Source organism: Indicator indicator, chromosome 19 (genome assembly GCF_027791375.1).
Source record: "Indicator indicator isolate 239-I01 chromosome 19, UM_Iind_1.1, whole genome shotgun sequence".
Taxonomy (NCBI): domain Eukaryota; kingdom Metazoa; phylum Chordata; class Aves; order Piciformes; family Indicatoridae; genus Indicator; species Indicator indicator.
Window position 1 is genome coordinate 20,997,587 of NC_072028.1, and position 12,522 is coordinate 21,010,108.

At 51.2% G+C, this 12,522-nt stretch overlaps 1 protein-coding gene across 3 annotated transcripts in view; it reads right to left on the reverse strand.

The window, feature by feature from the left end:
• The window catches only part of CNOT1 (CCR4-NOT transcription complex subunit 1), an 83,169-nt gene that overhangs the window by 4,233 nt on the left and 66,414 nt on the right, over positions 1-12,522 (reverse strand). For 2 of the 3 annotated variants that reach the window (XM_054389865.1, XM_054389864.1), the window contains exons 35-44: positions 12,165-12,307; positions 11,564-11,672; positions 11,286-11,455; positions 8,990-9,221; positions 4,985-5,233; positions 3,897-4,060; positions 3,497-3,614; positions 2,445-2,546; positions 2,039-2,212; positions 1,146-1,295 (exon numbers count right to left, since the gene is read on the reverse strand). In XM_054389865.1, the coding sequence (XP_054245840.1) occupies positions 1,146-1,295; positions 2,039-2,212; positions 2,445-2,546; positions 3,497-3,614; positions 3,897-4,060; positions 4,985-5,233; positions 8,990-9,221; positions 11,286-11,455; positions 11,564-11,672; positions 12,165-12,307 (1,611 nt within the window). Of the gene's footprint in view, positions 1-1,145; positions 1,296-2,038; positions 2,213-2,444; positions 2,547-3,496; positions 3,615-3,896; positions 4,061-4,984; positions 5,234-8,968; positions 9,222-11,285; positions 11,456-11,563; positions 11,673-12,164; positions 12,308-12,522 lie in introns of all 3 variants that reach the window. The other variant, XM_054389863.1, reaches the window with a different exon arrangement.

Genomic DNA, 12,522 nt, shown 5'->3' on the forward strand with positions numbered 1-12,522 from the left:
AGCAAACTTGCTGAGCAGACACTCAGACAGCCCAGAAGGCAGCAGCATTCACAGTCTGTACTCCTTCAGCCATCAAAGCTGCAACAGACTCATGCAGTGCTAGTGCTTGGAAGAGACCTTTAAAATCATCTGAGTCCAGCTGCCAGGGCACCACTAAACCATGGCCCTCAGCACCACACCTCCAAGGCTTTGAAACCTTTCCAGGGATGGGGACTCCACCACTGCCCTGGGCAGCCTGGTTCAGGGTTAGCCACTTTTTCAGTGAAGAAACTGTTCCTAAGGTCCAAACTAAACCTCCCCTTGCACAACTGGAGACTGTTTCCTCTCATCCTGTCACTTGTTCCTTGGGAGAAGGGATTGACCCCAAGCTGGCTTCAGCCTCCTCTAAGGGAAGGAGTGTGGAGAGCCAGAAGGTCTCCCTTGAGCCTCCTCTTCTCCAACCTCAGCTCCCTCAGCTGCTCCTCACCAGCCCTGTTCTCCAGCCCCTTCTTACCCAGCTTTGTTGCCCTTCTCTGGACCTGCTTTAATTCCACTCCAAAGGCATTTGCATGCAGACCCAGAGATTTCTAGAACAATGGATCCATTTGGTGTCAGAATTTTAATCAGAGTCTGAAAAGCCATAATCAAGCCCCCAAAAAAACCCCAGCCCTTGAATGTCAGACACTGGCTGGGTAAACAGCACTGGAGTCATGTGATGGAAGCCACAAGAGACTGTTCAGCACCCAGTGGGTGAGGACAAAAGAAAGCAAAGCTTGATGCAGTCAGCTCTGAGGACATTTTCTGCACAGGGATCTGCAGGGCTGTGTGCTAGAGACAGGCAAGCAGGAGGGGCAAAGATGTTTAGCATCACATTTGCACCACAAGCATTTGGCAGCTCATGTAGATAAAAGCCTTTAAAATGAGCTCAATTTTAAGGCCATGAAAGCAAATATTGCTCTTTCCTCAAGTTCCACCTGGCCCAAAGTTAGGTGGAAACATCCTGTTCTGGGGGAAAAGGCTCACAGAAACGAGCATTTTCCCAAAGGCTTTTCTACTGCCTGTGACACATGAGGGCTCCACAGGGAATTCCTGCAGGGAAAGGGAGAGTGACTCAGGCAGCAGGAAAGATGTTTTCAACCCACCAGGCTGGGAAAGGAGGCACTCACTTGGAGGTTGCTGCGTAAGTCAGACAGGAAGGTGACTGGAGAACGTGTCTTGAGATAGGAATCCAAGTCCTTCTTGAACTGAGGTGGCATCACTCCAGTGAAGTTTGTGAGGATCCGTGGAGCAATATTGATCTCACTCAACATGTCCACCTGTTGAGAGGAAAAACCCAACAGCTGTGAACCAGCAGCAGCCACAGAGCTGAAAGTGAGGTTCCATCAACTACCACCTTTCTGCCTAGCAGTTATGGAAAGGAAAAACTGAATTTGAAGAGCAGATTTCTTCTAAAAGCTGTGAAATCGCTGCTTCAAAGATTTGAGAGTAGCAGGGAGAGCAGCAGCAGAGGGTGGGAATTCTCCCCTCTGGCCTGCTGAGACCCCTCTTGCAGCACTGCCTCCAGCTCTGGGGCTCTCAGCACAAGAGGGACATGGAACTGTTGGAGAGGGTCCAGAGAAGGCCACCAAAATGATCAGAGGCTGCAGAACCTCCCCTGTGGGGACAGGCTGAGAGTTGGGGCTGTTCAGCATGGAGAAGAGAAGGCTCCAGGGAGACCTCAGAGCAGCCTTCCAGTACCTGAAGGGGCTCCAGGAGAGCTGGGGAGGGACTTGTGACAAGGGCTGGGAGTGCCAGGACGAGGGACAATGGCTTGGAGCTGGGAGAGGGGAGAGTGAGAGTGGAGAGGAGGAAGAAATTGTTGTCAGTGAGGGTGGGGAGGCACTGGCACAGGTTGCCCAGGGAGGCTGTGGCTGCCCCCTGGCTGGAGGTGTTCCAGGCCAGGCTGGATGAGGCCTTGAGCCACCTGGGCTGGTGGGAGGTGTCCCTGCCCATGGCAGGGGGTTAATGCTGGATGAGCTTTGAGGTCCCTTCCAAGCCAAACCATGACAGCAAGTCCTACCTTCAGGTTGGGGGTGAAAGGGTCTGGAAGCCTCATGTTCCGTGGGAAGGCACTCAGGATGAGATTCCTTAGCTGGATACAGTTGGGTGGGATCACATCACAGAACCCATAGTGGTAGTCACAGAGGAATTCTGGGAAGTCATGCAGCAAGACCAGCAACACACGCAGAGTGCCCTGGGAATTCCAAACAGGAGAGGTTCACTGCTGGGACCGCCCCAGAGCGGGCAGAGCAGAGCCAGCCTGACAGTGAAGATACTCATCTGTGCCACACCAGATCTGACTCCAAGCCACACTGCACTCCCAGATACTCATCACAAAAGAGCAGTAAATGCCATTTTGCTACCAGCCACAGCCCTGGGCTCTGGTTGGAAGCAGCAGCAGCTCTTGGTTGCCATTTCTGCCTTACCTTGTAGAGGATTTGCATAGGTTTGGTGAGTTCCACGTTTCGAAGGAAAGGAGCCAGGTACTTGAAGAGGTCAATCAGCAGCTGGGCATACATTGGCCAACCCTGCCAAGACAAAAAACAAGCTGGTGGAAAAAGGTGCAGTGAAGAGAAGTTGTCTTCATTGCAAGACTATGATTAGAATCATAGAATGATCCAGGCTGGACGGGACCTCCAAAGGTCAGCCAGTCCAACCCCCCTGCAGTCAGCAGGGATGTCCCCAACTAGATCAGGGTGCCCAGATCCCTCTGGAACCTCACCTGGAATATCTCCAGGGATGGGGCCTCAACCACCTCCCTGGGAAACCTGTTCCAGTGTTCTACCACCCTCATGGTGAAGAACTTCTTCCTGATACCCAATTTAAATCTGCTCTGCACTGGTTTGAAGCCACTGCCTCTTGTCCTGTCACCACAAGCCTTTGTAAACAGTCTCTCTCCATCCTTCCTGTAGGCCCCCCTTCAGGTACTGGAAAGGCTGCTATCAGGTTGAGCTTTGATTAAGCTTGGATTAAAGTTCTGTCCTGCTGCTTGTTCTAGCAGTGAGTGCAGCACAGCTCATTCCAAGTTCACAGATTGACAGAATGGATTGGGCTGGAAGGGACCTTAAGGATCACCCAGTTCCAACCCCCCTGCCACGAGCAGGGACACCCTCCCACTAGCCCAGGTTGCTCAAGGCCTCATCCACCCTGGCCTTGAACACCTCCAGGGAGGGATCATGTGCAATGGGTGTTTTCAGAACACTCCCTGTGCCACACTGAGTTGGCAGCTTTGGCTCTGGACTGCAGCTGTTCCAGACTTGGACAATATTAAGTTCAATTTGCCCTCTCTTTCCCACAGTTTATTGCCACAAAGACTCTCCTCCATGCAGTTAGGTTACTGTGAATATGGAAGACAACAACAAAACAGACCAGCCATGCTGCTAGTGCATTTGGGAGAGATGTGAAACAGCACCACACCAGATAAGCAATCTGTGTGAGCTTTTAATTAATTGAGAAGAGAGATAAACTGCAGCCACACCTTCTGCTGTGGTGTATGTGCCAGCATTCTTGCAATAAATATCCGATGGGAGATCAGTTCCAGCCAGGCATAAACAAAACCTGGAGCTTTGGTAGGCCTCAGGATGTGAAATGTGTTACTGAAAGAAAAGTTAGAGCAGGTTAGAAGGTGCACAGCAACAGGATTGCTTTTCTTAACATCCAAGGGAAAACATTCACAGCCCTACAAGCGAGGCATTGGAGCATCTTGGGCTTCACCACTCATCCTCCTTCCAACAAGCAAGTGGAAAGCCTCCAGCCCCAGTTATTCTGCAGGTGATTTAAGCCACCACAGAGGAACAGTCAAGACAGCCTGCAGGTGAACCATCTGGATCCTCTCAGAAGGAAAAGGAAGAGCGTTGTGGCCCATCTCAAACACGTACCAGAAAGCTGTGAGGGTCTGGAAGTTGATGGTCTCCAGGACGTGCTCAGGAGCATTTAATTCCAAGAGCAGCATGATGAAGATGCGATGGTAAGGGAGCTGCTGGAACTCGCTCTGCCGCACGTCGTGGTCCTGCAGCAGAACTCCCACCACAATGCCAAGGACCTGCAGAGATGCAGTTGAGTGTGGCAGTGGTGGCAGCAAGACAGCTGTGGTACCATGACAGTGAGGACAGCTGACTTTCATAGAGTGGTCTGGGTTGGAAGGGACCTCCAAAGGGCATCCAGTCCAACCCCCTCTGCAGTCAGCAGGGACATCCTTAACTAGATCAGGCTGCCCAGAGCCTTCTCCAGTCTCACTGTGAATGGCTCCAGGGATGGGGCCTCAACCACCTCCCTGGGAAATCTGTTCCAGCATCTCCCCACTCTCACTGTGCAGAACTTCCTCCTGATGTCCAGCCTAACTCTGCCCTGCTCCACTTTCAAACTGTTGCCCCATGGCCTATCCCCACAGCCCCTTCCAAATGGTCCCTCTCCAGCCTACCTGCAGCTCTCCTGCAGATACTGAACTGCAGCTCTAAGGTCTCCCTGGAGCCTTCTATTCTCCAGGCTCAACAGCCCCAATTCTTCCAGCCTGTCCCCACAGCAGAGGTTCTCCAGCCCTCTGAGCATCTTCATGGCCTTCTTTGGACCCACTCCAGCAGGTCCATGTCTTTGTGCTGGAGGTCCCAGGGCTGGACCCAGCACTGCAAGTGAGGTTTCAGCGGAGAGGCAGAATCCCCTGCTGATTTCCACTGCTGGCCACACTGCTTTGGATACAGCCCAGGCTACCCTTGGCCTTCTGTGTTGACAGTGCCCGCTGCTGGCTCCTGTCCAGCTTCTCCCCCACCAGCACCCCTCTAAGTAATTCTCTGCAGGGCTGCTCTCAGTCTCATTAACCCCCAGCCTAGATTAACATCAAAGGCTGCCCTGACTTAGGTGCGCTTCACCTTACTGAACCACCTGAGATTCTCCTCAGCCCACCCCTTCCATCCTCATCACCCAAGCCACAAACTCCACGGGCAAGGAGTACGCCGCGAGGCTTCCTGACCTTGTTGAGAAGGTTGATCTTGGTAACAGTATTGGTTGCCTCCCCAGAGTGCTTCACCAGCAGTGCAATCAGCCTCACAAAGGCATCCAGGTTGTGGTAGCACTTGGCTCGGATCATGGTGGGGTTGGCAGCAGGGTTGTGCTGCTGCTCGGCCTGGGCACGGTAGCTGATCTCCACGCACATCTCGGTGCACAGGCGGAAGAAGCGAGTGATCAGGTCGTCTGTCTTCAGGATTCCTTGCTGGTGCATCTGCCCAAGCAAAGGCAAAAAAACCTCAGAACTGTCACCACAGGTCAGTTGTCAGCTCATTTCATACAATCAGAGAATAGTCCAGGCTGGAAGGGACCTCCAAAGGTCAGCCAATCCGACCTCCCTGCAGTCAGCAGGGACATCCCCAACTAGATCAGGTTGCCCAAGGTGTCATTGAGCCTCACTTTAAATATCTCCAGGGATGGAGCCCCAACCACCTCCCTGGGAAACCTGTTCCAGTGTTCCACCACCCTCAGACTAAAGAACTTCTTCCTGATATCCAAGCTAAATCTTCCCTTCTCTAGTTTGAAACCATTGCCCCTGGTCCTGTCACTGCAGGCCTTTGGGATCAGTCTCTCTCCATCCTTCCTGTAGCCCCCTTCAGGTACTGGAAGGTTGCTATTAGGTCTCCCCAGAGCCTTCTCTTCTCCAGGCTGCACACCCTCAGCTCCCTCAGCCTGTCCTCAGAGCAGAGCTGCTCCAACCCCCTAAGCATTTTCATGACCTCCTCTGGACCCTCTCCATCAGCTCCATGCCCTTTATAGTGAGGGCTCCAGCCCTGCACACAGCACTGCAGGTGAGGTCCCAGCAGAGCAGAGCAAAGAGGCAGAATCACCTCTCTGGCAATGCTGCTTTGGATGCAGCCCAGGCTGTGCTTTGCCTTCTGTGCTGCCAGCTCCCCCTGCCTGCTCCTGGCCAGCTTCTCATCCCTCAGCACCCCCAAATCCTTTTCCACAGGGCTGCTTTCTATCCCCTCCTTCCCCAGCCTGTATTCATAGTGAGGATTTCTAACAGTACAGGCTTCACAAGCTACCCTGGGCACAACTAACTCTTACCACGCTCTCAAGAGATTGGCAGCAACCTTCCAGCATCTGAAGGGGACTATAAGAAAGCTGGGGAGGGACTTTTTAGGATATCAGGCAGTGACAGGACTAGAGGGAATGGAACAAAGCTGGAAGTGGAGAGATTCAGACTGGATGTGAGGAAGAAGTTCTCCCCCATGAGAGTGGTGAGAGCCTGGAATGGGTTGTCCAGGGAGGTGGTTGAGGCTCCATCCCTGGAGGTGTTTGCAGCCAGGCTGGATGAGGCTCTGGCCAGCCTGATCTGGTGTGAGGTGTCCCTGCCCATGGCAGGGGGGGTGGAACTGGCTGAGCCTTGAGCTCCCTTCCAACCCTGATTCTAATCTCTTGCCACTTTGCCCCAACAGGGGGATTTAAGGCCCCTCAAGGGTGGCAACCCAATTTTAGGAGACACATTTATTCCCAAGTAGTCTTTTTGATCCCACTTCTTTTTAAGCATCATTGGGGAGCGTATCAGTACTGCCACCAGCACTGGGGGACAGCAAGGGGTGGCAGTGGTTCAGCCTGTCTGGCTTTTAGGAGCCCACACAGGTTGGGGTCCAAGCTGTGGCAATGGAAGAGCTCAGCTCCTACCAGGTGTTAGGAAGAAATTCTTCACAGAGAAGGTGATTGGCCTTTGGAATGGGCTGCCCAAAATGGTGGTGGAGTCACTGTCCCTGGAAGTGTTTAGAAAGAGACTGGATGAGGCACTTAGTGCCATGGATTAGTTGATTGGATGGTTTTGGGTGATAGGTTGGACTGGATGATCTCAAAGGTCTTTTTCAACCTGGTTGATTCTGTGATTGAGCTCCTACCAGCACTGCTTTGCAGTAACACTTTTTGTAGAAGCAAACTGCTTTCGGACAGTGAATTTTTCTCACAGGAACACAACATGCAAAGACTTGGGGAGGGGTGTGTGTGTTTGGTGTTTGTTCTGCACTGGGGGGTGATATGTTGGTTTTAATGACATACAGATAAAAAAAAGATGATCCTTTGATTTGTTACACCCCCCTCCAGTATTAAAGGCATCAAAATCAAACAATCTGCAGGAAACTTTTGAGTTTTGAAGAAAGCTTTTGACTTCTGAGCTCCTACTGCACAGACATGAAGCTATGTAAGAAGTAGGATGATAGCCCAATAGTATTTCTAAAGGCACTTTGTGTCTTTCAAAAGGGAATTCATGTAGCTGCCTTCCAAAGTTCTGTGCTCTTTGTCCTGAAGACTGGAGGAAAGGAATCATAGAACTGTTTCAGTTGGAAGAGTCCAACCAGCAACCCAACCCCACCATAGCCATCAAACCATGGTCCCAAGGTTCTTGAACACTTCCAGGCATGGGCACTCTACCACCTCCCTTGGGCAGCCTGTTTCAATCCTTGACCATTCTTGCAGCAAAGAAATTTTTCCTCCTCTCCAACCTAAGCCTCCCCCCTGGCACAACTTCAGGCCAGTTCCTCTCACAGAATCACAGGAGGTGATGTGAGGAAGTGACAGTGAATTTAAGCAGGCAAAATTAGGGTCACCCAAGTTTAGTAATAAAACATTAATGCAGTTATCACTAAATACTCCTTTAAAAGACCATCAGTAAAACCTGGAAAGAAAACAACTCCATGAGAACACTGCATTTTGATGTGGGTTCAATTGCTGTTTCAAATCTGATCAAATAAGCACATCAGGTAAGCAAGGAAGTGTGGCAAGAGTGAAGCAGGCCACAAGTGCACTGAGTAGTGTGGATCCACTACACTGATGCACACTAGCAGCATACTTCAAGGTATACAAAGACTGAGGTGACATTAAACAGTCAGGAGATCCATTACAGCACTGCAAAAAGAGGCCATGCAGGAGGAATGACAGCAAGGAAAAGCTGGCTACAAGCTGTGGCATGAGGACACTGAAGTCACATGAAAAATGGTTGCATCAGTCAAGTTCTTTATGCACACTTCAGAGCTTCAACTGCTTTTTTTCATTGGTTGCTGCAAAACCTGTAGCATTCTGGTGGTGTTAGCACAGGAACTGCAACAGGAGACAATGCAAAGAGGCTGAGGCAGGGGCTTCCTTGGAGCTGCACTCAAGAAGGTGCCAGGAATACAGTCTCAGGGATCCCAGCATGGTGAGGGTTGGAAGGGACCTCTGGAACTCACCCAGTCCAACTCCCTTCTCAAGAAGGGCACCCACAGCACAATGCCCAGGAGTACAATGGCCAGGGAGGGTTGGAAGCTCTCCAGAGAAGGAGACTCCACAACCTCTCCAGGCCTGCTCCAGGCCTCCAGCACCCTCACATCAAATAAATTTCTCCTCCTCTTCACATGGAACCTCCTGGGTTCCAGTTTGTGCCCTCTGCCCCTTTTCCTGTCCCTTGGCACCACTGAGCAGAGCCTGACCCCAGCCTCTTGCCTCCCACAGCTCCTTTAGCTCTTGCTGAGCATTGCTCAGCTCCCCTCTGGGGCTGTTCTTCTGCAGGCTCTCAGCCCCAGGGCTCTCAGCCTTTGCTCCAGGCCCCTCAGCAGCTTTGCAGCCTCCCCTGGACTCTTTCCAGCAGTTCCCTACTTGGCCATAGGCCAGTGTCAAGCCATCTTCCCACTGCCCCTTGTCCTTTTGCTGGGCAACACAGAAAAATAGACTGGGCTCAATGCTCCCAGCAGCCATCTCAGCTGAAGCCCCCTTCCCCCCAGAGGTGTCCCAAACCTCCTGGTTTGAATGGACAGCTTGGTGCTACAGGAAGTGAAGAACATGGTTTAGTGAAGAGCAGAAGTTTCGACAGAGCTTCGCCATAAAAACCAGATGCAACTGGGACAGCCAAGTGCCACACACCTGCAAGTTTCAAAAGGCTGCCTAAGATAGGTTAGAAGTGCTTGAAAATGGGGGGCACGAGCCCTTACTGATGTTGAATAAAAAGCACCTTTCTTTCCAAAAGCTCTACCTGTCCAACAAACGCCGAGAACGCTTTGGTACTGTCGCGGCCAGCTGCAGCTGAATGGTAGAGGTTCACCCACTCCCTCAGCAGGTACTCTGCCTTCTCCCTCAGACCAGGTGGATCATCATACTCAGAGGCTTGGGATATTCCTGAATGCATCATGAAGTTAGGACCTCCATGAGCACGGTCAATCATTGCCTCATAGTTTGAGCGGACCACTTCCATCAGCTGGGGTAACCTAATGGGAGAGAGCAGAGCAAAAGAGCTGGGTTAATGTTTCTCCTCCCTCAAGAAGATGCAGGAACTGAAAGTTCAAGTCCTAGAGAGTTGGAAGAAAGCAAATTGTTTCTTATACTAAATCTCTGTACTTCCAGTCCTCACTGGAAGAGCAGAACTAAGTCCTTAGAGCAGATACATTTATGGGGAAAGAAGGAATACTGAAGGTCAGACCAGCTTGGAAGCTCTCCTCCAATTCACCCAGCAGAGCACCACAGGGATGAGAAACAGCTTCACTCTTCATCAACTCAGAATGGGTTGGGCTGCAAAGGACCTTAAGGATCATCTAGTTTCAACTCCACTGCTGTGGGCAGGGACACCTCCTACTAGACCAGATTGCTCCAGGCCCCATCCAACCTGGCTTTGAGCATTGCCACGGTGGGAGCCTCCACAACTTCTCTGGGCAACCTGTGCCATTGTCTCACCACCCTCAAGGGGAAGAATTTCCTGCTAATGTCTCACCTAAACCTAGCTTCTACCAGTTTGAAGCCATCACCCCACATGCCTTTGTAGTAAGTCCCTCTCCAGCTCTCCTGGAGGTCCCCTTTAAGTACTGAAAAGCTGTAAGAAGGTCTCTCTAAAGCCTTCTCTTCTCCAGGCTGAACAACCTCAACTCTCTCTTTTGCAGATTCTGGAAGCCCAAAAGCCTGTAGCTGAGAGGTGTCCCCACCACATGGCAGGGATGTTGGAAGAGATGATCTCTGAGGTCCCTTCCAACCTAAGCCATTCTATGATTCTGTGACTAAGATGTCCCATGATGGGCTTTGTTTGGGGACCCCGACTAGCAACAGCCAATGCTGCCACCACCACCAGCTGCTGGCTCCTCTCAAAGCAACCCAGAGTTCTCCAAGCTCCACTCAAGTGTCCTTCAGAAACCCATCAGTGACTGCTTCCACCTTAGCAACAGGAGGTCTGCAAGTCCCACAGGGCTTTCCAGAGGCTGTGGCAATGTTTGCTACCCAATGATCAGCACATGAAAGGCCACATGAGGTTGGTGGATGATTGCTTCTTGTGCAGTTTGATGACTTGCTTGTGATGAACAAATTAACACCTAGCTACTTCCGATTTAAACAGGTATGGATACTGCCTGGACTTGAGACAAAGCAGGACTCCAAGCAAGTTTCTCACAGCACCATGGGACCTTGGAGCACAGTGCACAGCAAGGATTTTGGCTTCAAGAATTCACAGAGTTACAGAATTGTCAGGGTGGGAAGGGACCTTAAAGATCATCTAGTTCCAACCCCACTGCCATAGGCAGGGACACCTCACATTGGATCAGGTTGCTCAGAGCCACATCCAGCCTGGCTTTAAAAACCTCCAGGGATGAGGCTTCCACCATCTCCCTGGTGTCTGCCAGTGTCTCACCACCCTCATGGGGAAGAACTTCTTCCTGATGTCTAATCTAAAATCTCCCCTTCTCTAGCTTAGATCCCTTCCCCCTAGTCCTATCACTGCCCAACACCCTAAAAATCCTTCCCCAGCTTTCTTGTAGGCCCCCTTCAGATATTGGAAGGCCACAATAAGACCTCCTCAGAGCCTTCTCCATTTGATGTGATGCTGCAGCTGCCTCTATTTTGACATAAAATCAGCACGTTTACCTAAAAGTGACAACTTAAGCTAAGAGAGGACTGCAGCCCTAGAGAAAGGTTAAAACTGTGGGACTCAATCACAGAATCATAAAGACTGGAGATCTTTAAGATAGAGTTCAGCTGCAACCCAAGTACCATGACCACTAGACCACTAGACCATGGCCCTAACAGCCACAGCTTTCTGGAACACTTCCAGGCATGGGGACTCCACCACCTCCCTGGGCAGCCTCTGCCAATCCCTGACCACTCTTGCAGCAACAAAATTTTTCCTCATCTCCAACCTAAGCCTCCCTTGGCACAACCTAAGCCCAGTTCCTCTCGTCCCTGTCCTGTGAGAAGCGACCACCAGCAACGATGCCGAGGACGAGCTACTGCCCATACAACATCCAGATCACAATGCAGGAGAGAGTTAACAGTGCCCAGAATTTCAGCCTCACCCTTCAGGGGCATTTCCTCTGGAATGAGCATTGATCCTCATGAGTGTCTCAATGGTGTGGAAAAGATCTGCCTCTGTCACGTGGGCAACACTCCTCTCATCCACCAGCAGGATCTTGACCAACTGCATGGCGAAAGCCACGGCCATGTAGTTCAGGCCATTCTCCATTGACTGTCAGTGTGAAGGAAAAAAGGAAAAAGGCAATTCAAGTTCAACCATCACCACCAAAGTGGCCCCACTCATCATCATTCTCCTCCAGAAGTGCCCAGCTGCCTTTACCTGAGCCAAGTGCAGGTCATACTGCTGCATGTTGACGAGGTGGTTGCGGATGAGCAGCTCCACGGCTTCCACGTTGTACTTGTACTCGTCTCTGCACTCAATCAGGCACCTGGAGGATTGCATTATTGCTTTTAAAGCACTCTACTTCAAACACAGCTTCAGGGAAGCAACTCAAATCTCACACTTGAGCAGCTCTGCCATACCCAGACTGAGCCTTCTCTAAGGTAATGTCTGAATTCACATGGCCAGCAGCCTCGAGGACTTGTGTTGCCCTTCATGAGTGGTCACAAGAGGCTTTCAAGAGCTTCAGTTTGTTCAGCAGCCTCTCTTGGGAGGACCAAGTGGCACATCTGCCTAGCTGAAGCACTCTTTTGTGACAGCACACAGAGACATTTGCTGTCAAGGAAGGATAAACACAACCCTTAATTCTCTGGAAGGTTCCCACCACGTTCTAAGCTGAAGCAGCACAATTCCAACCAAGTTATTTTGTCTGTCCAAGTGGCAGCCGTACAAAATACGAACATGCAAGTGGGTCAGAGTGGTAACAGCCAAAAGATGAAGGAAAGATGAAGACCACTGTCCCTGTTGGCTGGGAACTGACCTGGTAATTTGCTTGTTACACCAGGGGGATCCATAGGCACGGCCATCCTGCAGAGCCTTCAGCACCAGCAGGTGACACTCGCGATAGCGCAGCAGCAGGTCGGCGTCCGCCCCGCTGGTGGCATCCAGTAAGCCTTCTACAGCCTAGAACAGATGCAACCTGTTAGCAGAGGAAAAAACAAGTCCTCTTCCAAATCCTCCTCAGTGAAGGTTATCACTCCAAAGACTCAGCAGACATGCAAAAAACCCCCAATGTGGTTGTTGGCTGGAGGCCTTGGTCCGGCTGGGAGATGTTATCAGCTGCTCCAGCCATAGGCTAGTGTCAAGCCATCCTCCATACTCATCCCTGGGCAGCCCAT